This window comes from Berghia stephanieae, chromosome 12 (assembly GCF_034508935.2).
Source record: "Berghia stephanieae isolate SIO BIC M18660-M18661 chromosome 12, UCSD_Bste_1.3, whole genome shotgun sequence".
Lineage (NCBI taxonomy): Eukaryota > Metazoa > Mollusca > Gastropoda > Nudibranchia > Aeolidiidae > Berghia > Berghia stephanieae.
In genome coordinates this window covers 19,656,874-19,681,506 of record NC_088371.1, presented here as the reverse complement: position 1 = coordinate 19,681,506, position 24,633 = coordinate 19,656,874, and the positions used below count along the sequence as shown (strand labels likewise).

General features: G+C 36.4%; 1 protein-coding gene across 1 annotated transcript in view; it reads right to left on the bottom strand.

The window, feature by feature from the left end:
* Positions 1–3,489: 3,489 nt before the first annotated feature.
* Positions 3,490–24,633, bottom strand: part of LOC144958390 (uncharacterized) — a 57,465-nt gene continuing 36,321 nt past the window's right edge. Inside the window, exons 10-12 of the mRNA XM_078890382.1 lie at positions 14,713–14,837; positions 10,621–10,854; positions 3,490–9,160 (exon numbers count right to left, since the gene is read on the bottom strand). Coding sequence (XP_078746508.1) covers positions 7,748–9,160; positions 10,621–10,854; positions 14,713–14,837 — 1,772 coding nt within the window. The 3' untranslated portion in view covers positions 3,490–7,747. The remainder of the gene's footprint in view (positions 9,161–10,620; positions 10,855–14,712; positions 14,838–24,633) is intronic.

Sequence of the window (24,633 nt, the reverse complement as noted above, 5' to 3'; positions counted from 1 at the left end):
TCAGATGTTTGTCTTACACCAGGGCCTTTTCAGATGTTTGTCTTACACCAGGGCCTTTTCAGATGTTTGTCTTACACAAGGGCCTTTTCAGATGTTTGTCTTACACCAGGGCCTTTTCAGATGTTTGTCTTACACCAGGGCCTTTTCAGATGTTTGTCATACACCAGGGCCTTTTCAGATGTTTGTCTTACACCAGGGCCTTTTCAGATGTTTGTCTTACACCAGGGCCTTTTCAGATGTTTGTCTTATACCAGGGCTTTTTCAGATGTTTGTCTTACACCAGGGCCTGCTCCCTAATTTGAAAACTCTTTGCTCAAGATCACTCTCTATCTTTTTATTTCAATATTTCTTTCCCACTGTCTATTCTCTCTCTCTCTCTCTCTCTCTCTCTCTCTCTCTCTCTCTCTCTCTCTCTCTCTCTCTCTCTTTCTCTCTCTCTTTCTCTCTCTCACTCTCTCTCACACCATCTCTCTCTTTCTCTCTCTTTCTCTCTCTCTCTCTCTCTCTCTCTCTCTCTCTCTCGTTCTCTCCATTTTCTCTTCATTTCTCAAACTTGCTCAGCTTGTTAATAAATCAATTTTGGTTTTGTCTTTTAAATTGTGTTTTTGTTTATTTGTAATTTAATTTAAATACCTATATTATTTAAAATCAGGACCTATCCATTTAAAATTCTAATGTTCAACATTCTCTCTCTCTCTCTCTCTCTCTCTCTCTCTCTCTCTCTCTCTCTCTCTCTCTCTCTCTCTCTCTCTCTCTTATAGATAGTAATAAATGACAATGTGAAATTGAATGTAAGCTTCGATTTAATTGCTGCTTCGAGCAGCAACATTTACATTATAGATAGTATGAAGTTCAAGTCACTCAGGACTTTGTTACTGCTTTATGCCATCCGCGTTTATGAGTAATTCTCAATAAACTGTATTAACCAGACTATAAACGCTCAAGGTTACACAAAGTTTTCTGTGTTGGTCCGTTATAGATAGTATGCCCTTGGCTAAGAAACTCGCAACATTGCCATCCGGAAGTATAACGGACAAACACACAAATCTATGTGTAACCATGAATTTTTATAGTCTGGTTAATACAGTTTAGTGAGAATTACTCATAAACGTGGATGGCAAAAGACAATAACAAAGACCTGAGTGAGGTTAACTTCGTTCTATCTATAATTCCGGATGGCAATGTTGTAAACTTCTCAGCCAAGCGTATAGTACTATATATTCATGACATTAAAAGCGACAGAGGCATCGACAGCTATCTCTTGGTATTTAAAAAAAAGGCTGTTTAAACTGCAAAGGGTAGTAAGTGAATCATGAAGGTAACAGCTTAAGAATTTTAGTTTCGAATTCGTCCAAACCAATGTGATCATATATGCAAGTCTGATATCCGAACCCACTTATGGGCCTAGTTTAACATTGTTGTAATGGACAATATTTTGAGTCATTTTTTTTTTTAGATTTCCATCACAACAGAAGCCCAAATGGAATTGAGTAATCAGACCTGCAAATAAGTGCACGTCGGGCCAACCCAATACAATCTTTTAACTTTCTCTTAAATACAGGGCTATGAGAGAATAAAATTGAGCTTTTATATAGCGCAATATCCACTACACATGCTCAAAGCGCTTTACAATGGGTTCCTAGCCAACAGCAACACTTAACATGTAGGACGGGACATGACGCCAGTTAGGAGATATTATAATATTTTCGGGCAGAGACAACGCTGTTAACGGCCAGCTACTCATTTTACTCCTGAGTACGGTGAGAGAGTGTGAGTAAAGAACCTTTTCCAAGGACTCAACTATGCGCCGATCGAGGCTCGAACCCAGGACATTCCGATCCGAAAGCGAGTGTCATACCACAAGACCACATAGCCGCAGGGCTATGCAGGTTAACACGACCAAAAACATTAAGTACGTATTAAAAAAATTGGCTAGAAAAGTCTTCTTTTAACCATTTAATTGCCGTAATCTAGAAAAACAAGTTATTTTAAACTTTGGCTAAGAAACTCGTCAAAATATTGATCGATTTAAGTAACCGTCATCATAATATTGAAAGACTAATTTTCTGGCCAAATTTTTTTTTTATTCGTGTCTTTCCAGAGTACGGCATTAAACTGGTTATATATTTCGATCGATTAAAATGACCTTTGGAAAAACAAAAAAAGGTTCGTACCTGGGAGAGAATAGACAGGTAAATAACCACGCCGCTCGGACAATCGTCATAATGTAAACAATGGCAGTGATTGCTAGACACCTCAAACTATAGTTAGTATGCGCTTGGCTGAGAAGCTCATAACATTGCCATCCGGAAGTATAACGGACCAACACACAAAACAGTGTGTATCCATGTACGTTTATAGTCGGGTTAATACAGTTTAGTGAGCATTACTCATAAACGCGGATGGCAAAAGACAATAACAAAGACCTGAGTGACGTCATCTGCATAATATCTATACAGGTTTTACTATTGACGGTAAGTGTTTAAGTAACATACCCAATGTTCTACCGCTTGATCAGTAGAAGTAACACACAGAACTATGTGTAAATTTAAGCGTTCATAATCTGATCGAGAAAATAGTGTGATAACTAGTCACCCATTTGGCGGTATAAAAAGAATAACAATGATCTGAGAGAGAGGTCGATTGCATTCGCGTTATTGTTTATAAACAACCAACTTTGTTTGTCCGAGCACGTGTGAGGGTGTGTCATAAATTCCGTGTTTTGATTGGTCAAAAATCTACTGGTTAATAGAATTCAACAGTCTGATGTCACATCCTACCAGAAACGGCGAGCAGCTTTGTTCTAAACAAAGAAAATCGGTACTTTTTATTCTTCATGTTCGCGAGAACTTTTTCACATGTCAAGTGGTCAGAATGTATAAAAGTCAAAACATGATCAGATTTATAATGTTCTTCTCCCCTGGATACACTAATTGTATGCTCGTCGGAGAAGTATTTCATAAGGGCGTCCGCCATTGTTCCGATAGTTTAGAACCAGTTACTAAGTTACTATGCGTCATGATGAAGGAAGTGACGTCACCACTGTTGAGTCCTAATGATTTGTGTTTGAGATGATTACTTTATGTTTCTTGTAAATGCATCTGAATCGACGTGTACATATATACAGGTCTGACATCCGAACCTACTTATGGGGCTAGTTTGACATTGTTGTAATTGACAATATTTTGCGTCATTTTTTAAAGATTTCCATTACAACAATGAGCCCATGAGGAATTGGGTTATCAGACCTGCAAATAAGTGCACGTCGATATGAATGAGTTTTTTTTTATGCGAAACTTGAAAAGCGCTTTTTTATTCCTAAATTTCAATTCTTGCATTTTGAAGAGAGAAAAAAGCATGGTAAACAAACCCTACACAAGTAGGTCATTAAATAAATAAAATATAACTAAAGAAGTGTAGTAGTAAAACTCTTAGTAATAATCAGTTTATCATGTAGTAAATATAAGAAAGAAAACACAACTCGTGTTATGTGTTTTTACGATTGCATATGTTTAATTATTCCTGTGACTTTTCACCTTCACCCTGGTATCGAGCAACCTCCCCTCACCCCACGTTCACATTTATTTATTACGTCCAACGCCAGGAAAATAAAAGTATGGTTATATGTAGTTATGATTATCATGTCATAGTAATTAATATATGAAATATGGCCTATCATCATCTCTTGACGGTATTATGTCTGGATGAATTCCGACCCCGAAAGAAATACCAATTTGGATTTTTTTTTGTACGGTGAGAAATTGTATTTATTCTATCTACACTATAGAAATAGAAATTAAACTTAAGTTTCATAAACGTAGCTATGAATTCAGTTTCCAGCACACAGTTCATGTTGACATAATACCGCTTTGAGATGATGGTTCACAAATAGTCACGTATTCGGCTTGGTATTGGCAAGGTCAAAATTTTCCTTAGACATAATTCCTGTGATCAAAACTCAGTCTCTGAAAAAATGTATTTTGTCTAAATCCAAAGTCCCCATGCTACAAGTCTTATTTCTTGACAAGATTTCTTCGGACAGAGTTGTGGATCTTGACGGAGGTATTTTACAATGAATGACATCGTCAATCAAAGGGCAGGTATTTAATTCGGCCGTCTTCTTCGCTTGAAAAGACATGTTTCTATGACCTTGACCCACAACCATTGAGAAGATTATTGACTCCTCTGATTCCTTAGACATAATGCTGAAACTAGATCCTTCACTCGACAGAGTTATGGATCTTGACGGCTCCCTGGAAAGGCATACGTCTTCAGTACTTGGGCATCCTGGTAGTGACATCAGAGAGTTGTCATCGAGAGGCATGAAGACATTGACAGCAAATGCCAGAAAGACCAAGATGAGAACGACGGCGTAAATATAGAAGAATGCAGAGGTCAACGTTTGGAAAAATTGACCCATATCCGTTATATTGGTCTCGTATCAGGTCAGGTCAACTAAATTTTGGGGTCAAGAGATTGGAGACACCTTGGTCAAAAAAAAATATTTTGCCATAAACCGATGTAGACTATCATAGGAACAAACAATAATTCTTAATCAATTTTAAGTCAAATTCGATAAAACTCCAAGCAAAACCTAGTAGCAGCGATATCTAAAAATGATAGTCGCACGCTAATAATATGAAGATTTGGAAGTCTCCAAATAAAATCTTTATTAACCAGTTACGTCAATGAATCAACCATTATAGGCAAGTGAAATTGATATTTATAGCTTTCTTCGAGCCATTGACAACGGTTTGTATTGATAAACAAATAACTATAATATATGAGCAATAATATAGAATTCAGGAGCGAAAGAAGTCAAATGTGTGCTAGAAGAAAGTCAAAATATATGGAGATTCCAGGTCATTTGTTTCTTTAGTTGTTTAGTGTCTTCCAAGGGACGGGCTCTCCCCTTGTCCCATCTCCCGACGTCTACCATGATGTGCGACATTGTCGTCCAACATGGGAACCACAACCCACCGGATGTACGCATAAATGGTCAAAAGATCAATGGCAATAGACAGAGATATACGGCACCAGTCTTCCATTGTGATAATGATCGGTGCCGGTTGAGAATGAACCACTTGACACTGATATTGTATTAGCGATGGAAAATGATGCAGGTTTTCTACACCTCTAAAAGTTCAGGTTTTCTATACCTCTAAAAGATCAGGTTTTCTATACCTCTAAAAGATCAGGTTTTCTATACCTCTAAAAGATCAGGTTTTCTACACCTCTAAAAGATCAGGTTTTCTATACCTCTAAAAGATCGGGTTTTCTATACCTCTAAAAGATCAGGTTTTCTATACCTCTAAAAAATCAGGTTTTCTATACCTCTAAAAGATCAGGTTTTCTATTTTCTATACCTCTAAAAGATCGGGTTTTCTATACCTCTAAAAAATCAGATTTTCTATACCTCTAAAAGATCAGGTTTTCTATACCTCTAAAAGATCAGGTTTTCTATACCTCTAAAAGATCAGGTTTTCTATACCTCTAAAAATCAGATTTTCTATACCTCTAAAAGATCAGGTTTCCTATACCTCTAAAAAATCAGGTTTTCTATACCTCTAAAAGATCAGGTTTCCTCTAAAAGATCGGGTTTTCTATACCTCTAAAAGATCAGGTTTCTATACCTCTAAAAGATCAGGTTCAAAATGTGAATAGAATTATAATCTTAACCAATTAAATGGCGTAACTATTCCAATATCTGAAGTGACAACTCGATTTATCTCTTCTGGAAAACGCCGATCATATGTGAGTGTCGCAGAGGACAACAATTTATGTCGGCGTTATTTTACAGTCCGTGTCTTGGCTCTAACAGGACTGAGATTAATTTATTTCTAACTTAATGGAAGTTTATTACGTCATGCCTTCGACGTGGAAATTCTAAGCTATTGCATCATCATCAATGTTTGCGTCATTCTCATTATTATTACACGTATCACCGTAACTATGCTGTCTTCGATAGGGATAATCATTTTTTTAATGCTGATACAGACAACTAACGTGTCCAAGGGTGTGTTATTTTACTATGTACCCTCTATCCTCTATTGATAATATTGTCCATGCGTTGTGGTCGATTTTGCAATCCAATAATCAAAGAACTTTTGGCTTTTTGTCTATTACAGTATGGACATGTGCGACGTAAAACTCTTTGCCATTGTAATTTCAACCACACATCCTACCAGATTCAGTAACGTTATTGTCAATGAGAATTTGACGACGACAAACCGAGCTCCAACAAGAATTCCTCCTAAAATGTCATAATTCTATATATAAACTGGCAATTTATATAACTTTGGCTATATAAATATTAATACTTGGGCATCAATTTCCATGGATGCGACAGCAAATGACCCAACCGATAATTGTCCATGCCATGAATGAGGTAATGATCACCATCATTTTAAAAACTTCATCCAGACTTGGACTTCCCCCTAAGTGCACAATGTCGTTCATATTTAGGATGTGTTACAAATATGGGGCTGACGCGAAAGACTACATACAGTGACTTTAAAAAGAATTATCATGTAACAATCAAATTTGAGTAACAATCGACCATGAATTCAGAAAAAAATCAAAATCGATGTTTGTCCATTAATATTTCTTCAAAATAAGTATTATTTAAATACCAGGCATATTTCAAAAGAGTTGCTATTTTGTTTTTATGCTTTCCCCGTAGATCAACGTAATAAACCAATATAGCTTGAAATAGACAACCGTGCATTATCCCGGTAAACAACTAGTCGTCTTCTATGAGTACATTTAAAAGGGTGATTATTTTGATGATGATGATGGCCAGTGAGATCAGAATCAGTTCATCTAGAGGCGTCATGTTCCTGGATTGTACAGGCGGCCTTATTAACTCCAGTGCTAGGCTTTTGCCCGGAACGATTAGAGAGTTGAAGAGCTTCATTATAAATAAGTTCGAGATAACACGATAACATGAATATGAATGAAATAATTAATACCTGCTATATGTGTCCGACAAGTGTATATATTCTTTCCTATTTTACCTCTCCACTTTCCCTTCTCAACTCTCCTTATTCTCCTACAATTGCTGCTGCTGCTGCTACTACAACTACTACTACTACTACTACTACTACTACTACTGCTGCTGCTGCTGCTGCTACTACTACTACTACTACTACTACTACTACTACAACAACTACTACTACTACTACTACTACTACTACTACTACTACTACTACTACTACTACTACTACTACTACTACTACTACTACTACCACTACTATTACTACTACTAAAACTACTATTTCTGATGTTGTTGATGTTGCTATCAATATATCAACTTTTACTGTGCCAGGTCTTGTCTTCAATTCAAGTTTGACTCGATCAGCACTACACTTGTCAAACAACCAGGAAAGAAATTTAGAACGTAACCAATGAATCAATAAATAACGTCCCTAAGATTCCACACAGCAATAATGGCATCAAGGACTAAATGTATCTAAATACATCCCACAACAACACGGCAGATCTGTGTAATTGTTACTGCGGGTTAAAATAATAATACACCAATGGAATCTATCCGATGTTCAATGAATAGAAATAGAATATTTGTGGTCTACTTTTTCTTCAACCTCGGGTATAGATTTGTCTCTAAACAAACCCAAAGGCTCTTAACGGTAGACTGTAATTTTGAAACCAATGTCAAACGCCGCGATCAATAAAGACGATTTGCCCAAAACAAAATCGAAGCCCCGACGATGTGTCGTGTTTTGTCTCAATGCTGAAAGGAACGATTAACGTTGCCGTAAAGGTTGCAAACTTGATTGGAAATAGGGCAAGAGTCATACTGTAACTCGTGATTTAAATAATTTTGAGGATTTATTGGTACTCTTAAGTCATCTCTCTGGCCAGGGTAGCATTGTTGAGGACCGAAGGAAGAGCCAGGGTTGCTTCTGGGCATGAAATACATCTGATTATTCAAAGAGTGTCCAATATCGTCCGGTGAAATTAACTCATTATTGTAGGAGGAACAGCCTATAAGAAATTCGTTGGGAAATTCCCTTTGTGGTTGTGCATCATCATCATAGACGCGTCTAATGTTGTTGGGATACGGATTGTGACGGCAGTCATTGCATGGAAAAGACTGGTTGAAATACCTGGGCCGTGGTGCCACCATTACTGTGGCAGGGTGGGGATTCCTTGTCATTGGGGTAAACCGGAAGTTGCTGAAGGTATTCACTGGTTTTTGTATGGAATGGTTCGATTGTTTTCTTCGAATAGGCGATGCCTGATGGTAGAACATCAAGGGAGACCTAGATCTTTGATATGGTGGGCATGAATAGCCTCTACCCGATCTCTCCGAATGGGTTAAAGTTTGAACATCAGGTGAAAGAATTTGGTTTGTGTGAGCAGAATTTGACTGAAACGTCTCTGGATGAGAGGGGACTAGGGATGGCTGGGTTGGGGTGGGGAGAAGCGCGGGTTTTTGAGGAGGGTATTGGTCTGAAATGGATCCGTTTCCTGAAGGAAGGAAGGGATGGGCGTTTAAGGTGGGAAAGCTGTATTGGGTTTGGAATACTTGGGGCTGAGATGGTGGTTCAGGATCAAGGCTTGGTCTCGTTACGGGTGGGTATTGCTGTTGTTGCAGCCATTGTTGCTGTTGTTGTTGCTGTTGTTGTTGTTGTTGTTGTTGATGATGATGATGATGATGATGATGTTGCTGCTGCTGCTGCTGCTGTTGTTGTCTTTGTAAAAACTCAATTTGATTAACTTGAGTTGGCGGGGATGTGTTCTGTATTTGATTGGGGTGTAGAGTAGGATACGAATAGTAACCAAGGTTGGTGTTGCATTTCTCAGGAATTTTAAGAAACTTTTCTTGGTGAATTAGCCTGTCCTCCCATCCCGTTTGAGGCAGCGATACATGGTCCCGGAAAACAAAGGAAGTTTTTTCAGCAGATGTCATTGGATCTGTCAGCTGTTGAGTTTCTCGTTCAAATTTTGTCTGCATATTGGAGTATTTGTCCACTTCCTTCTGTAGCTCGTTGAGCTCCTTCTGAATGTCTGGGTACAATCCCGGAGAGATTGCCTGGTTTATTTTTGTGCTGTCGTCCTTTCTCAGGTCCATAGGGAAGATGTCTTCGTCTGTCTCCAATACAATCGGGTTCTTCACATCACTGGTTACCTGAACCTTTATATAAAATAAATGAATAAATATAAGTATCAGAAAATACCACATCTTAACACGTATTCACCATATCTCATATGGGTCCGTCTTTCTCTAGCTGGCTGAATTAACCCATTTCAACATCATAAAGTACAAGCCGTCTGTTAGGCGTCCATTTTCCCTATTAATTTTACACTATAAATTCGTTACTGCCTAACTGCCATGTACTGTTACACTTCAGTCGTGTGGGATTATATGTGTAGGGTTCTCAATCACTCATCCTGATTCTAGTCACCCTCTCTGGTCACTGACTACGTCCAACAACGCTTTCTTTTTTTTTTTTTTGACAAGACGTGAGACTCTAGAGCTAACCCACCGGCTCCAAAATGACAAAATTTTAATACTTCTTTCATTTAATTACGGAGTAGAACGAAACTTTTTTAAATACAGCCAATGTTCTAAAAGGGATGGTTGTAAGTAAACACTAAATCAATGTAAACAACTCTCTCAACCCGGTATTGTTGTATGTTACGCTTAAAATAATATAAATGTAAGCTAAACTTATTACATTTGAGTTAAGATAAATGTCTTCATAAAATAAAGGGAGTTTTGTTTCTTAAACTTTAAAGAAATTGGATGTTTAAATTTTCCCTATTTGTCCAAAAAGACACAAAAATTGAGCATATCTTTTTGTTTACAAAAGAAAGAAAACATGGAGACATTCATCATGAAATATAATTGGGATTCCAATGTATATGAATTTATTAACTGATACAGATCTCATGTGACCCATTGTCTTACAAGGAAATGATGTTGGGTGTGATTTAGATTCTAAAAATAGGATTTATAGTTGTTTTTTTATACTTGATCAGACTTCAATATATTGTATTGGATGAGAATGAATATAGCTTATAATAGTGGAAATAACTAGAATGTTTTATCTCTGATAATTTTAAAGTTTTATTTCTGTTTCCGACATCTGATTTACCGGACACAATACCATGTTGAGACGGTGAGTCACTTTCAATCTGAGCTTTAACTTGACCCATTATAATATATAGAGAAATATCCAATAAATGACCTCAATTCGTTTTACAAGAGGTCCCAGCAAAACTAAATACTATACATGTAGGTCTAAACATATTATAAGCATGCAAAACGCCAATGCCATCATAGTTTGTTTTTTGTTGGAGATTGTTTGTGTTTTGTTTGTTTTGTTTTGGTTTTGTTTTGTTTTGGTTTTGTTTTTCTTGTTTTGTTTTGAGGGGTAGGCTTTTTGTTGTTTGTTTTGTTTTTTCGACGGAGACAACGTTTTTTATGCACCAGGTACCTACTCATTTTACAATTGAGTACTGTGAAAGACTGAGTAAAAAATAGACTTTTCTAAGGACGCAACTTGCATGCTCACAGTTGGATTCAAACCAGGGACCTAATACTATTTCATTATGCAATATCACAAAGTCCTCTTTCTCGTCATTACTTACTTGCTCGACACTCCCCAATGCATTAGTCTCTTCTAGTCTTCTCTTCTTGCATGGCGGTTCTGCATGAATTGCATCTCTAGCCTCACTGACTCCTCTGACGTCATCAACTGACCGTGGAAGTTCGGGATCGCGGATAGACGCCTTCAGACCTATCCGGGCAGCTTTCAGCTGGTTGTACTTTTTCTTGATGACTGTAAACTTCAAGCGTGCTTTGATCTCCTGTCTGGATTGTTTCTGGACAACAAGGAAAGACGAACAAACCAAAAATTAAAAACGCCAATTGGATTCAATAGTCTGATGTCACGTCGCCCAGCAAAGGCGGCCATAGTGGTTCTAAACAAAGAAAATCGGTAATTTTTATTCTTCATGCTGGCTAGAACTTTTTTTATTCTGAATACGCTTTTATGCTCGTCGGAGAAATATTTCATAAGGGCGTCCGCCATTGTTCTGATAGTTTAGAGTCAGTTACTAAGTTACCATGCGTCATAACGAGGGAAGTGACATTACGACTGTTGAAGCGTATTTGGGAACAGACGTTTGATGTCATAATACTGGTTCCAACAACCTCAGTACTCCGGAGGACGGACTGGATGCATACCTTGTATTATTGACGTTCTGGTTTCAGAGTGATGGCATCTTATTTTCTAGCGACCACATAGCTACCTGATATCTTTAACTACTAATTTCAACTCTAAGCATCGGAATCACCACGACAAAATACTCGTTTGAGGCGACGTTCAACAAATGATCTAAATGTTAGATAAAAGAATGGACGTTGACTTACCCCTCTCTACTACCCTCCTCCATACACCCTCCCCCCCCCCCTCCCCGCCCCATCCTATCTCCGTATCATACTTTGATCCCTTACATTTGTTACCGATCGTCACAAAACGGCATTATGTGAGTGTGAACCCGGTAGGCACTTAAAATTCAGTCTTATTAACCAGTAAACTGGAAGGACTCGTCTTTAAAACTTTGGGCAGAAAAGTCGTCCTTCGAATATCGATCGATTTAAATGACCCTCAACTTGACAAACATTCTCAAACCTGGGACCTCTCAAGCTTCTTTCTATAGTCCCAGTTTTGAGAGTTTTTGCCAAGATGAGGGACATTTAAAGCAATCGATATTTGAAGGACGAATTTCCTGGCCAAATTTTTAAATACAGGGTCTCTCCAGAGCACGGCAATTATCTGGTTAAATTTGAGTTAGAATTTCTACCATCATAAAGGAGAGAAACTTTTAAAGAACTGAACAAGTGTTTATGAAAGGTGCCAGACAAAGCAAGAGAGAAAAATACAAGAAAAAAAACCATCCCAAAAAATCAGTCGACCTCGACTGGAGATGAAACCTCAGACCTTCTGGTTACCGGTCAGACAACATGCTACCATTACACAAGGGTAGAATTTGGTAGAATATAGGTATTAAAATTGTCCCAACTATCGGGAGCCTCTGTGGTGTAATGGTAGCACGTCTGACCGTTAATCAGAAGGTCTGAGATTCGATCTCCAGTTGAGGTCGACTGATTTTTCGGGATGTTTTTTTTTTCTTGTAGTTTTCTTACTTGCTTTGTCTCGCACCGCACCTTTCATACACACTTGTTCAGTTCTTTATCTTACACCGGTGCCTGCTCTTCAATTTCTTAGAGAGACTTTTATTTCTTAAACTTAAGAAAATAAAACTTTCAGATTCTGACCGTTTTGACTTGAATCTTGATTTTCTTAAAAAGTAAAATAAAAATAAAATTAAATTCCCTTTATTCATCCCATAGGGGAAATTTGTCTCTCGGGTATATTCCAAGGGAAGACTGGAATAACCCAGGCGTCTTCCGCAGTGCAGCGCCGCAAATTGAGCTAGGGCGAGGTGACTTGCTCAAGGCCACACAGCGCAGCGGCGGGCGATCGAACTCAGTACCTTTCGAGTACGAAGCAAAGACCGTACCGCTGAGCTACGCTGCCCCTTTAATAGAGCTCATTCTCTGACATAGATACAACCGTGCGGCTATGTGGTCTTGTGGTATGACACTCGCTTTCGGATCGGAAGGTCCAGGGTTCGAGCCTCGTGTTCGGCGCATGGTTGAGTCCTTGGAGAAGGCTCTTTACTCACATTCTCTCATCGTACTCTGGTGTAAAATGAGTACCTGGCCGTTAACAGCGTTGTCTGTGTCCGAAAAATTGTAATATCGCGTCATGTCCCGTCCTACATGTTAAATGTTGCTGTTGACCAGGGACCCCTTGTAAAGCTATTTGAGCACATTTAGTGGATATTGCGCTATATAAAGCTCAATTTTTTTAATGTTAACCGAATTGATGCGATGGGTAACGTTTACCAAACACAAGATAAATAAACCATTCATTTATTGGCCAATAATTAATCTCTTACTAAGGCTGAGCCCGCTTGTTGGTATTTATAGTGTCTTACTCGTGGAATTATTTAAGTACCAAGATGGCTGGTTGTCGTGGACAGGTCTCCTCCTGTCCTCAAGACATTTTCATTTCATTTTGATTCAAAGCTGGGGGGGGGGGGGTTATTAAGATAATGTCAGTGTCATCCAATCCATGTGCCTGGTGTCAGACATGTGGATTGGATCAATGCCATGGGTAGATACATGGCTGGGGATCGGGGCCTGGACCACCCATAATGGGTTTAAATAACATGTAAAATTGAATGTAAGCTTTCCTTACAAAGAAGCATACTATTTCCTGCCCATCAATGTATTTGTTTATTCATCTCAACAATGCCACTATCACATTTTCTCATTGGTTTGTGTAGTGTTTCATTCATCCTGTTTTGTTGATAAAGGGAAACCCGAAACTTCCATTTTATCTGTTTTCGTATATTAAATTGAAGCTTACATTTTATCTATTTATTTCTTCGAGCTTCGAGCAGCAAACATTTACATAATGGGCTTAGAAATTCTCATCTGACCCTTTTTATCTGCTTTTCTCTTCCATGTTGCTTTCTGGGATTATATCACCTGGTTTTAGCACTAAAAGTTTTTTAAAAAGTAGTCCATGGGCCTAATGGCCCATGGAGCCGGAGTTTATCCCGGTTTTATAGTGTGAAACGGACAATAGCAATTGCTTGCTACCCTTTAGATAGGACGCTAGTCTATGGCAAAGTACGGTCCGCCAGATCTAACCGATCCAGCTACCCAGTCACTGCTGGGTGGAAAGGGGGGGGGGGGGGGGGCATAAAAATCTCGACCGCACACGGAATCGATCTCTGTCCCTTTGATTGGGAAGGCAGTGCTCTACCAACTGAGCTATCGGGACCCCCGGTTTTAGCCCCTTACCCTTTACTGGAATTTTTAGCTGAGAGGAAAACAGGGGACTGGAGATTGAACTCCAGATCTCCTGATTACCGAGGCAGACTCATTATATGAAAATTTTGTTGTTTTGTTTTGTTTCGTTTTTGTTTTTTTTGTTGTTTTTTTTTTTTTTGTTTTTTTTTTTTTGGGGGGGGGGTTGGATTTATCGGGCACTGTTTAATACCCAGCTTTTCAGATTTTTATCTTACACTCAAACACTCCCTAATTTTCACTGAGGAAGGAAGGTACCGCCCAAAAGTAGCTATTGCGTTTTTTCTTGACAGAGACAACGCCGTTGCCGGCCAGGAAACTCGTTTTACACACGAGTTCCGTGAACGAATGTGAGTAAAGAGTCTATTCCAAAGAATACTAACGAAAGAGTGAAAATGTAGAGGTTTCGTATTGGAACAATACTGAAAATGGACGTTTCAGGTACAAACCCTTCGTCAGCACAACAATACACAAATAAACGTGGAAAACAAATAAAATAAAATACAAAATAGCTTGTATCGTCTGTACTTATTAATGGTGGTTGAAGTATAAAGGAGTACAGACGGTATTTTGCATTTTATTTTAAATGCATTTTCACGATCACAGGCTTCAGGCAGCCCCTATCGCTTTCTACAATTCCAAAGAGCCAACTTTGCGGCGGCGTCCGCTGTAAACTCGGACCAAAGACCTACAAATCAGAAGACGAATGCCTATCCCATTAGCATACAAAGCAGCCCAAATTTCCATTCCATGGTAAGGATTCTTTTTTAAAAACAAAACAATGCAATCTTTACCTTCATGGTTTTGCTCAAACAATTCACTTGATTTTCAAGACTGGCTATCTCTTTGTCTTTTAACTTGATCTCTGACCTCAACCTCTGGAGTTGTATATAAGCATGGCCGAGCGATTTGGGGCAGTCTGGAGTTGATAGTGGGTATTTCTTAATAATGATGGCGATGATTATGATGATGGTGGTAGTGTGATGATGATGATGATGATGATGATGATGATGACGATGATGATGATGATGGTGGTAGTGTGATGATTATGATGATGATGATGATGATGATGATGATGATGATGATGATGATGATGATGGTGAGGAGGATGAGGAAGAGGAGGAGGAGAAGAATGAGGAGGAGGAGGAGGAAGAGGTGGAGGAGGAGGAGGAGGAGGAGGAGGAGGAGGAGGAGGAGGAGGAGGAGGAGGAGGAGGAAGAAGAAGAAGAAGAAGATGAGGAATTTGAAAGAAATGATGAAATGATTATAATCATACATATGAATATAATAACGACAACAGCAACAGTGCATACGCCTTTGATGATCACGTCAGTTATATATTTTACTGACACTGGTTGAATATACATTTCAGTGGTTCTATTCTTACTCGAAATTGTTTTTAAGTATTGTTGCCCGTGAACCGACGACCCACAGCCAACAAAGACCAACCAGTCAATCACCCGGAGAAAACAGCCCACAAATCCTGAACACGACTCACAATTTTATCGATTTAAAAAAATGATAGTGTCGTCAGGTGTTGCGAGGCAATGGGAGCGATCTATATTCATGTTTTTGTCCAATCTTGTCATCAATCACATGATTTGTTGCTGTACAACGATTGGACATTTCTCAATGTATCTAAATACGCTATTTTGTTTATGAAAGTTGTAAACATACCCCTGAGTAGTGCTGAGCAAAATGACCAATTGGACATTTCTCAAAATGTGAACACTTTTCACTATGTGGGGTCATTTTGAGCACACTTTCCAATGTGACCTATGACCTCGAGCACATGGAATAATATTCATAACATGCACTTGGCAAAGAAGCTCTCAACATTGCCATGTGGGGTAGTTGCACACATATGTAATGGCTTATGATCGCATAGTGGTGTTTTTCATAGATGGTAGTATTATCCTTTGCGTTGTGTTGTAGATGTTAATAATGACGAAAGAGTTCAAGGGCCGGTGATGATAATTGAATGCACAACACCAAAACATTCAAATAAAAGTCCAGATTCCAAGTTTCATTTCTTACAGTTTATTTGTTTGTGATAAATTCAAAATCCAAATCATGATAAATTCCAAATCCAAATCAAATAGCATTGTCATAATTCAATCAGTTTCATAAATTCCAAATCCGTAAAATCAGTCCACATGTAAAGTCAGTTTGCCTAAGTAACCATTTTCAATATACGTGGAATATTTCTAAGTTCGTAAAAGCAAATAAATGATATTGAGCACAAAAGGTTTAAAGTGTGCAGCTCATGGTCAAGTTGAATCCTACCGTTTTCCTCGAAACATCCTCTTTTAACCCTATCAAAATTTTACCCACAGTTCCATTGTTTCCACGCCCCCTTGCAGTTTTGACAGTTCCCTGTCAGTCTATAATCCAACCCGTAAGAGTAAGACCAAATCATAATCAAACCTGAACCGTCAATTCCTACATATTGGTGTTAAACCCGCCTTTTATGATATAATATTACTTTTGGTAAACGTTAGTTCAGTACGCCCAAATAATAAATTCCAACTTTAATTTGATGCTATTATCCCCAATAACCAAGTAACACCGATCAAAGAAAGTAATTTTCTAGTACTCAATATAATGACCAATCCTTTAACTTTGGAACGTAAAACTGTCCTAGACTACTCAATATAATGACCAAGTTTAACTGATAACCAAGCACTGTGAACTCATTAAACCCACTTGCTATAAGCTAACTCTCTTACATACGCCCTTTCTTAGAATTTAAATTGACTTTAAAACAATTTCAATTCAAAAAAATTACATTGAGAGATTAAATATATATATGTAATGTCCAACTAAATGTAATAAATAAATGTTAAAATGATAATACTTATACCAGTTAAATATTTAAAAACTTTAAACTTTAAATTCAAAAACACCAAAGTTGATTACAACATTCATATATATCAATTATAGGTTTTATAGTATTACAACATTGATAAATTCACAAACATCAAATTTGATTACAACATCTAAATAGATATATATATCGATTATAGATTTTTTTTTCTTTCAAATTACAACATCAACAGTAAGGTATCTATCATTTAAAAGTGATTAAAATTTAAATTTACCAACACGAAAGCTGATTAAACATTTATATATTTATCGATTATACTTTTTAAGGCATTACAACATCGACAGTAAGATATCAATTAATTAAAAGTTCAAAGAAAAAAATATCTTTACACCTTAAATTCCATCTTCATAGCAATAAAAGTGTTTAATTCTCGTCATATCCCATCACACATAAATATTATTGCGTGAAAAAGGATGGTTCAAATTCCATTTGTGATATACTCACGTTGTCTTATTCAATCTCAAAGTCAACTCTTTACGGCACGGGTGATAATCTCAGCTTCCATGTATGTCTACTCATTTACTGACATATCAAAACCAGTACCTTGTATATTCCCTTATATTGTATGATTCCATTTAAACAACATTATTACTTTAATTCCTACTTATAATATGTGGTACAAATAATGTATTATAGACATCTAGATCCATATACGAAGGATTACATTTCAATTAGTAATAAAAAAATATTTAAAAATAAATCATAATAATAGCATTATCATCATTTTAAAATTCAAGTTGAAGTTATTATCATTCATTGTTCATTGTTGATGTTTCAATTTTTTAAGCTTTCTAAGTCATCAGGGTGTAGTTTACAACTACATTGATATCAAATTGTTCTTTGTGGTCATCCATCAGAGGTCACATTTCTCAGTAATCCGTTCGTTTTGAGAATGGTCATCCTGTAAAAATTGTCAGTAATTGTTAATTAAGTCATTGTCTCCATTTAGAATGAGTTTTCATGTAATGAAAAAAATATATCAACTATAAGAGTTGAGGTGATTGTATCTAGTCTACGTGTTGCATTGTTGTGTGTGTTGTGGTCACTGAATAGCCCAAGTGTCATAAATTCACTTTAATTATTGTTAATAAATTAAAAACTTTTTCCTCTGTAAATGTCTTAGAATTATCACAATAATGTCTTCACATTCAAATATTTAGCGTTTAATAAATAATCAGACATTAGTCTGTCCGACTTGTTCACATCACATATTTAGTGTTTAGTAAATAATCAGTCATTAGTCTGTCCGACTTATTCATATTTAGTACAGTGTAAATAACTAAATAAGTAAAATCTAACACAGTATGTGATTGTGGGCTGTTACTAAAGTGACCAACTTTTGCAATTAGTGTGTTGTATTTGTTCGAGTCTTTTGAATTTGGGACGAAAAAAGACTCTACAGGTAGCAAACGTATGCTTAACCTGTTGGGTTGTTTCTTGGTCTTGTGACGTCGCTGTAATCCATTCATCTCCGGAATCTGGGTTGATTCTCCTCGTAGATATTTGTGGTTGTCTTGTGTATACGTTGAGTCTCATTGTAGATGAAATTGTAAAAATTCAAGATTAACTGTGTGCGAGATCTTGAATTTAAATGAAGTTTCACTTATCCAGCAAGTCAAAAGAAAGTTGTGAACTCAGCCATGTGTTGACAAAGAGTTTGTGTGTAGTAGTCGACAGAGGTCGTGTGTTGTAATTGTCTGTGTTTGTTAATCGAGTTTTGATGAGGTGGCATGTGAGTACACACCAGGTAGATGATGTAATCTGTAGAGTACCGGTGGGTGACGTGAGTCCAAACACCAGGTAGATGATGTAATCTTGCAGAGTTCCGGTGGGTGATGTAAGTCCACACACCAGGTAGATGATGTAATAATAACGTAGTCTAGTAGTGTATGTAGTAGGGTCGAATAAGGTCAACAATATTTTCGTTATTTGAACGCAGGTTGTTGAATATCATACTATAATGAATCCAAGGAAATCGCTCATGTGGCGTTTTGCGATACTTTTTCCTGCATTGTCTTATATACATATATAGCCTTTATCTTTTACAATGATACTAAGACAGGCGTTATTATAATATTCAATGTTTATAAGTTGTAGATATGCTGCACACTTGTATATTGACATAAGTTTAAATTGAATACGCTCACCACTGCATATGAAGGAAGTAGTATTGTTCACAATTGGACATCATTTTTGTAAAAACAATCGTATCTTGAACGTTTATGAAATTATTGACATCGTACATCGTTGGGTATTGTTGTTGTAGAAGTAAATACAAGTAATCCAATTGTTCAATAAAGAATGTAAATATAAAAAGGTTCATGGAAGAAATCTGTGTTGATACAGCTATTATTTTATGAATTCTGTCAAGTTTGTATAAGATGAAAGGTACGATGTAATTGAGGTTGCTGTGTATTTGTAGTCTGTAGATTGTGTTGATTCTGGACGTATCAATGGCGTAGTTGAGATTGTTACTCCATTATAATGTATTCGTGGATAGACCAAAGGGATTAGGACATTTTCCGACCTATGTTGTGGTTGTGTTTGAGTTGCCTCTGTCGTTGTCATCAGCGTTCCCGTTATGACTGATGGTTGCAAGTGTCCTCTTTCGTGATGACTGTATCATGTTTTAGTGCAAACACTACTTCTGCCTTTGATTAACTCGAATTATTCCCTTTAGAAAATCCCTAATTTAATGAAATATGATTTTGTTTATGTTATCGTAGCACTTCCTACCATTTCAACTGATTGCCGAATGATTACACACTTAAGATTTGACAATTGAACATAACTTCTTCTTCAACTCAGTTACACACGTTATGATATAAATGTTAAATTCAAACCACGCAGTAAATATTGATTACAATTACAACAGCGAATCTATAGGAGAAAAATATGATAATCAAAATATTCGCAGAAACGATATACACTCTGGTCAATAAAAATTCAATGTTTCGCGCCTTTGCCCTCGGCTTATAAAAATATTCATATAACTCATTGCGACGTTATCTCGCGCCTCTTAATATAGCATTGATAAGTGTGTGCGCTTTAACCACGCGCATCGTATTTATAAAAATTCTCCGCCTTCTGCATCATTTCATAAAGTTAAACCATGCGCTTTAATCAAAAGCAAAATAAAATATTCCCGAACGCCTCATTCCTGCGTCTCGTAATTTAAATCGTGTGCACTTTAATTACCGCGTCTTACATCACTGCGCTTATTTACCCACTATGCATTTACAGCATTTTACCATATGGGTTACTTATAATTCGCTGATTCTTAACAAGTTAACCACTTGTGTCACAAATATTATCAGCTCACATGACATGGTAATGCATTTTCAATATTTTGTTATTCTTCCGTAATAACATTTTAACTCCCATTACAAGACATCAGTCTTTCATAATAATTAATACTCCGTCATTTTATTTGTTCTCCGACTTTAAACCAAAAGTCCGTTATTCCGTTATTATGAGAATATGTCTCCTTTTAAAAATCACGATGAAACGCGTTTCAAAACAAAACTAAACAAAACAACGATTGACTCATATTCCGCATAAATCATTTCAACTTAATTTCCAGTGATAAAATCCAAATGTCTTATGTAATCTATTATAACGCCATGTCTCATTACACAACTAAATTAGCTCTGTTGTCGATTACTTGGCTGCGTTAACCACACATTTATTACCAAGAATACAAACAGATATAAAACTTTGCTCTTTGTCATGAACCCATGAATCTCAAAGAGTCAATATCAACCTACCAATTCATCCCTATTGACGGGAGAAAAATATAATCAATGATGTTGTAATATAACAATAAATACCATAAGACATTTTTCAATTATCAAAACTTATAATTTACGTGTTTTTATTGCCATCGTCTTCTTGAGTCATTTTGACAGAAAATAAAACGTAACAACATTAAATAATGGACCAACTGTTTATGTAATTCCAACAGTAACATACAAAAATTGAAATAAAAATCGACACACCTTTGTTACTGATATTAACAAAACATTGCCATTAACGGTACAAATTAATATTCGAAGATTTATTCCGAAACGCTTCATTGTAAGTAAACGCATTTTCATTTATTTTGAAAAATAAAACGCACTAAAATATTCATTTAAATACTGCAACTTTTATTTTCATCTCTCCCTCTCTTCTTTTTAATTAAATAAAATACGTATAGCATCAATGCATTATTATTATTATTATTATTATTATTATTATTATTATTATTATTATTATTATTATTATTATTATTATTATTATTATTATTATTATCATTATTATTATTATTATTATTATTATTATTATTATTATTATTATTTATTATTATTATTATTATTATTATTATTATTATTATTATTATTTTGCCGTTCTATAATATATTGTTTTCACTTTTTGAATATAATATATTGCCCAATATATATATATATTTTTTAAAATTTCCTTTTCTATCTGTGACTCTTAATTTAAATATTATTTAGTATATTTATTTATTTTTTTAAATATCGTCTTTTGTCAGAATTTTAGGAATCATCTATAATTTCAATAATTTTTTTTTTCATATTTCAATACAAAATAATTCCACTACTTCACCTTCAAAATTGATATTCATTTTCTTTCCCAAATAAAACTATTTTCCTATCTGTTCACAATTTTCACTTCAAAATTCGAGTCTCACAAAAACTTTAATAGATGTTAACACCGCAACAATATACATTTCTTGTGTATCCATGGTTCGGAATGATAACATCTTTACATCCTGGTCACGGCACCAAATAAGATACATAAGAATCCTGGTCACGGCACCAAATAAGATACATAATGTGGGGTAGTTGCACACATATGTAATGGCTTATGATCGCATAGTGGTGTTTTTCATAGATGGTAGTATTATCCTTTGCGTTGTGTTGTAGATGTTAATAATGACGAAAGAGTTCAAGGGCCGGTGATGATAATTGAATGCACAACACCAAAACATTCAAATAAAAGTCCAGATTCCAAGTTTCATTTCTTACAGTTTATTTGTTTGTGATAAATTCAAAATCCAAATCATGATAAATTCAAATCCAAATCAAATAGCATTGTCATAATTCAATCAGTTTCATAAATTCCAAATCCGTAAAATCAGTCCACATGTAAAGTCAGTTTGCCTAAGTAACCATTTTCAATATACGTGGAATATTTCTAAGTTCGTAAAAGCAAATAAATGATATTGAGCACAAAAGGTTTAAAGTGTGCAGCTCATGGTCAAGTTGAATCCTACCGTTTTCCTCGAAACATCCTCTTTTATCCCTATCAAAATTTTACCCACAGTTCCATTGTTTCCACGCCCCCTTGCAGTTTTGACAGTTCCCTGTCAGTCTATAATCCAACCCGTAAGAGTAAGATCAAACCTGAACCGTCAATTCCTACATATTGGTGTTAAACCCGCCTTTTATGATATAATATTACTTTTGGTAAACGTTAGTTCAGTACGCCCAAATAATAAATTCCAACTTTAATTTGATGCTATTATCCCCAATAACCAAGTAACACCGATCAAAGAAAGTAATTTTCTAGTACTCAATATAATGACCAATCCTTTAACTTTGGAACGTAAAACTGTCCTAGACTACTCAATATAATGACCAAGTTTAACTGATATACAAGCACTGTGAACTCATTAAACCCACTTGCTATAAGCTAACTCTCTTACAGCCATCCTGAAGTGTAAGGACCAACACACATAGCTGTATGTTACCATGGGCGTTTATAGTCTGGTTAATACAGTTTAGTGAGAATTACTCAGAAACGAGGATGGCAAAAAACAATAACAAAGACTTGAGTGACGTCATCTTCGAACTATCCTTTTATATCATGCCCATTGCCTCATCAGTGTGTTAAAATATTGTGATAAATACTCACATACTGTGAAGCTGGCCGATTTTACTAAAGGTTGCCACGGGCCGACGACCTGAAGAAAATCCATCTCATTTTCTATTTTGCCGTTAGCATTGGGATGGGGGTCGGGGGGGGGGGGTAGGGGTTAAAAATACTCCTCCGACCAAACCCTCAGTGGAGCGACCATAGGGGTAACCATAAGTTCTGAGGTTCGATCCCCAGTTGAGGTCGACTGATTTTTTCAGATGGTTTATTTTCTTCTATTTCTCTTTCTTGCTTTGTCTGGCACATTTCATACACACATGTTCAGATCTTTATCTTTCACAGGTGTCTGCTCCTTACTTTCTTAATGGGAGCGATCTATATTCATGTTTCTGTCCAACCGAGTCATCAATCACATGATATGTTGACGTCCAACGATTGGATATTTCTAAACAAATGTAAACACGCTGCTTTGGTTATGAAAGTTGTAAATATAGATAGTTCGAAGATGACGTCACTCAGGTCTTTGTTATTGTTTTTGGCCATCCGCGTTTATGAGTAATGCTCACTGAACTGTATCAACCTGACTATATATTTGGCTGCCTGTTGAGAAAAGAATTAAATTCAAAGCTTGTGTTTTAGTGTATCGTTGTCTTGAAGGTACTGCCCCTTCCTACCTTTCAGAACTAATTGAAAGATATTCAAAACCCCGCCCCTTACGTTCGGCCAGTGATTCCACAAAACTAGTTGTCCCTCGAATTCGGAAAAATGCTGGAATGAGATCCTTTTCTCATTTCGGACCCTCTATTTGGAACGCCTTACCGCAGAGCATTCGTGAAAAAAAATCTTTGTCTATTTTTAAACGTTCGCTTAAAACATATTTGTTTCGATTTTAGTAGATGGTATGAGAAGCAAGATAGGTTTGGTTTGTGTTGTGTGTTGTATTGTGTGTGTGTGTGTATGTGTGTGTGTGTGTGTGCTTGTGTGTGTGAATGAGTATGTTTCAGCCAAAGTAATTTGTAATTTAAGCGCTTAGAGTCTGGTGTCTCGGAGTTATAGCGCTATATAAGTTTTCAGCATTATTATTATTATTATTATAAACGTTCATCGATACACACAGTTTTGTGTGTTGGTCCGTTATACTTCCAGATGGCAATGTTATGAGCTTCTTAGCCAAGCGCATACTATCTATACCCTTGTGTCAAGCTGAACAAAATGACCAATCGTGATGTAAGGTATTTCAAAAGCTGTGAATACTTGTCACTATGTGGATCATTTTGAGCCCGCTTTGCAATGTGACCTCGAGCACATGGAAAAGTAATATAGTTTGCTCCCATTTCTTAATTACGTCCGCATTGCATCGTTTCGGCATTTTGAAAAAATATCAGTTTGAACCCTTTTTTTTATATAGGTTGTAGAATAAGAATTAAGAAATGTTTGACAGACTTGTTCTTTGCCAACAAATAATAAATAGTCAGTTGGACGGAACGGGCTAAATGTCAAATAATATTCTGATCTGATAATGCTTGGTAACGCTGGAATCAGCCATTATGAATGGTTTTTTCGTTTTTATAAAATAAATGTATGAGCAAAAAAATTAAGAAGGCCCCAAATAAATCTAGTGAGCTAGATCCATTTCCAACATCGATTTTAAATCCTTGTATTGACGAGCTTATTCCATCAATGACTGAAATAATTAATCAGTCACTGCAAACTGGTATCGTCCCCTCTTTCTTTAAGACAGCTCTAATTAACCCACTTTTCAAGAAACCCTCTTTAGACCATAATGATTTTTTTAAAACTACAGACCCGTTTCAAATTTTCCCTTTATTTCAAAAATTCTGGAAATTAGAAATTTTTCACCAATTAAATTTACATTTAAATTGCACGATCTATATGAACCATTCCAATCAGCTTAAAGGGAAAACAATGGCACCGAGACGGTGCT